Genomic DNA, 3,412 nt, shown 5'->3' on the forward strand with positions numbered 1-3,412 from the left:
AAATTAAAAAAAAAACTATTTAGAAACCTGAAAACTGGTACGTTTATTTATATTTCAGAGATAAATCGATTTCATTAAATGCAAATTTCTAGTACGGGTCATACGCGTCCGTTTTGGGTAGATCAACGATTATTTTATCGCATAAAATTTTTGTCTTTCATTTTTAAGCATTTTTGACTCTAGATTAATAAGATAACACCATCGTGCCGAAGGGGTGCATGGCCCAGGGGTAACGTAGTGGGCTACAAGCGATGCCTAAGGGAGATGGCGAACCCGAGGGGAAAACAGCCTTGGCGGGGCAAGGGCGCACTGCCCCACTGGACAGATCAACACGACCCAACTCGTGGGAAGGAAGATGGGACAAAAAAAGAAAAACAAAAAAGGCGGAAGAGAGAGCAGCGGGGGCGAAAAAGAAAACAGAAGAGGCGGGGAAAAAGAAAGGGACGAGAATCAAGGGGAGAAAAGATGGAGAAGAGAAGTGGAAGAAAAGGAAGACCCCGGATCTAGAACCAGCGCAAACAGAAGCAAGGGAAAAGAAAGAGAAGGTAAGAGGGAAACAAGGGAAGTAAGAGAGGAACTGCAAACCAAGAGAGAAGAAGAAAGAAAGAGAATAGGAAGAGAAAAAGAGGGAGAAGAGAACAGACAGAAGGACGAAAAAAATAAAGCGAAGAGTCAAAGGAAAGAAAACGCAAGGGAAGAAGGGGAATCGAGCAGCTCTGACAGCAGTTCCGATGATGAATCGGAGGAAGAGGAGCAAACACCCAACTGTAATTCAAGAACAAAGTTGGAACGCCTCCAGGATAGTGTAGCGGCCCTTGAAAAACTCATGGTTGAGGTGCCAAATACAAGGGTTGCCATAAAGCAGGAGGTCGACAACCTGAGAAACCGGTTGTTCGATTATACCGAGGAACTGGAGGAAAGCAAGAAGAAAGAAGAGGTTCCAAGGAAGTCTATTTGCACGACATCCAGAGGTGTGCAGACGAACATGGAGCCCTTGAAAGTCAAGAAAATGGCGTCAATGGGTGTTCAAGTGGACCTAGAGAACCCAGAAGCCATTAAAAGGAGGGTGGACGCCATCACGGAAAAAATGGAAATATGCGAGTACGAGGAAATAACAGAGTTCTTAAATGAGGACTGGCCGGAGGAAGTCTTCCAAAGAACTGACGTGAAAGAGGGGGACATCTCTGATATAGCAGCAGACGTGGCAGTATTTGTTACCAACAACGACGAGGACAAAAAAGCCATGGAAACGGTGAAAGGTATGTTTCCTGACCTACCAGGTGTTCCAGCGGAGGTAGATGAGGATGGAGGCCTGGGAACTGTGAGAGTCACGATGTCTGCCCATGTAGATGGAACGTGGATTGACAAGGAGAAATATGGATTCAAACTTATCCCAAACAAGAAGGAAGAACTCTAGTCGGTGAAGTTCCTCAAGACATGCAGGAAACTGGTACAGAAGATGGAGGAGCTAGGAAGAGAAAGAGTGGGAATCCACACGCCAACATCACTAGGAGTTGAGACATCGAGGAGAATCCTGGAGTGGGCAGCAAGAGGAAGGGGTGTGACGATCACGCTCCTAGGCAAAAAATCCAGAAGAGGGTGGGCAAACATTAACACCAAGCCTAGAGAACAATGTGGAGTAGTACTTATCAGCAAAAACAAGGAAAAATCATTTGCGGACCTTATGACAGAAGTGAAAAGTAACCTCACAGGAAGAAAATCCATCGACATAAAAAGGATCAGACAGACCAGAAATCAAGGAATATCACTGGAACTGGGAGGAGGAAGGGAAATGGCGGAGGAAGTGAAGAAACACCTCTCTGGTAGCACATGTGTGTCGAGAGCAGTGGCAAAAGGGGGCGTCGTAAAGAGAAGAATCTTGATGCAAGAAATCCCACCCAACACAACGGAGGATGTGATCCAAAAGGCCACAGAGGAAGCAGCAGGTAAAGAGCGAGCATGTGACATAGTAAAAACCTGGACCGAGACACGGCGTGGAAAAAGAGGGATGATGAGTGCAGTGATGGATGTCGACGAAGACGCGGCCGAAAAGATCCTAAGAATGAGAAGAATTAGGGTAGAGTATACCTCCTGTCGGGTCATAGAAGCAAGGACAGAAATACCAAGATGCTTGAGATGCCTAGCCTTTGGACACAAGCAATGGAACTGTAAAGGGCAGAACAGAAGAGGATGTTGCTTCCGATGCGGCAAAGAGGGTCACATAGCGTCGGAATGCAAGACAGAAACAATCAGATGTCTCAACTGCGATGTGACCGGGCATGTGGCGAATTCAAGAAGATGTCCAAAGTTCAACCGACTGGTTGAAAGTAGGGACCACTAAGGACTAGTCCCAGGAAGAGCGCGCGAATGGAAACAGTATGAAAGAGAGCGTGAAAGAAGTCCGAGTCTAAGAAATGGCGAACACAGGAAATAAGATCCGAGAGCTGAGAGTACTACAAACGAACGTGGGAACAGCGAGATTAGCACATGATCTCGCCGAGGCTGCCGCCGTAGAAAAGAATATCGACGTGCTGGTGACGGCGGAGCCAAACCCAACAGCGGCTAAGAAAAGAGGATGGTTTGTGGATACGACTGGAAGGGCCGCTGTACGAATCTACAATAGAAAGCTGCGAGTGTATGAAATTAAACCGAAGGAAGGATACGTGATCGTCCGGATGGAGAAGATGCAGCTGGTCTGCTGTTATGTTTCTAACATAACAGTGGGTGAGTATGAGAGGAAGATGGACGAGATCATGCAGGAAGTGGGGAACACAGGAGGAGAATGCGTAGTGCTGGGAGACTTTAATGCAAAAGCAACGGAGTGGGGATCTCCTATCACCGACACTCGCGGCAGGATACTGACCGACTGGGTGGGTACTCTGGATCTAGTAGTACTGAACACAGGTCTGGCGCCTACGTTTGTTAGGAGAGGTACAGGTACGTACATCGACGTGACTATGGCGACACAAGGAATAGCGGCGAAAGCAAGAGGCTGGAAGGTTTTACCAGACTACACCGGAACGGAGCATCAGTACATCGGATTCTCGATAGTCGGGGCGGGAACTACTAACGCAGTCCGCGCGTCTGGTACGTCGGGAGGCGGATGCGGCGATGGAAATGACTGGAAAGTATACGAGGAGCTGATCAAATGGAGAGTTAGCATGATGCAGGGTCAATCACCGACAGTCGAAAACCTGGAGAGGGTAATTAAAGAAGCGATGGAGGGAAGCAGGAGGGGTCGCCGAGATATAAACAAGATGCCCTACTGGTGGAACGCGGACATCGAGACACAAAGAAATGAATGTATAGTCATGAGAAGAAGGCTAACGAGAGCAAGGGGCAGAGCAGGAGTCGATCCTGATGTCATCGAGGAGATCGAGGAGGAGTACCGCCTACGGAAGAGGGAACTCTA

General features: G+C 47.8%; 1 protein-coding gene across 1 annotated transcript; it reads left to right on the forward strand.

Annotated features, from left to right (window-relative positions):
• The first annotated feature begins 355 nt into the window (after positions 1 to 355).
• LOC126889437 (E3 ubiquitin-protein ligase BRE1A-like) lies at positions 356 to 1,417 on the forward strand. The gene has a single exon (XM_050657739.1). It carries the CDS (start codon positions 356 to 358, stop codon positions 1,415 to 1,417), a length of 1,062 nt encoding a protein of 353 aa, XP_050513696.1.
• Positions 1,418 to 3,412: the final 1,995 nt, after the last annotated feature.

Source organism: Diabrotica virgifera, chromosome 8, assembly GCF_917563875.1.
Source record: "Diabrotica virgifera virgifera chromosome 8, PGI_DIABVI_V3a".
In the NCBI taxonomy this organism is placed as follows: Eukaryota; Metazoa; Arthropoda; class Insecta; order Coleoptera; family Chrysomelidae; genus Diabrotica; species Diabrotica virgifera.

Bases quoted from the DNA above. Each gene is read 5' to 3' on its own strand.
- LOC126889437 (XM_050657739.1), top strand. From the start codon at position 356: ATGGGACAAAAAAAGAAAAACAAAAAAGGCGGAAGAGAGAGCAGCGGG.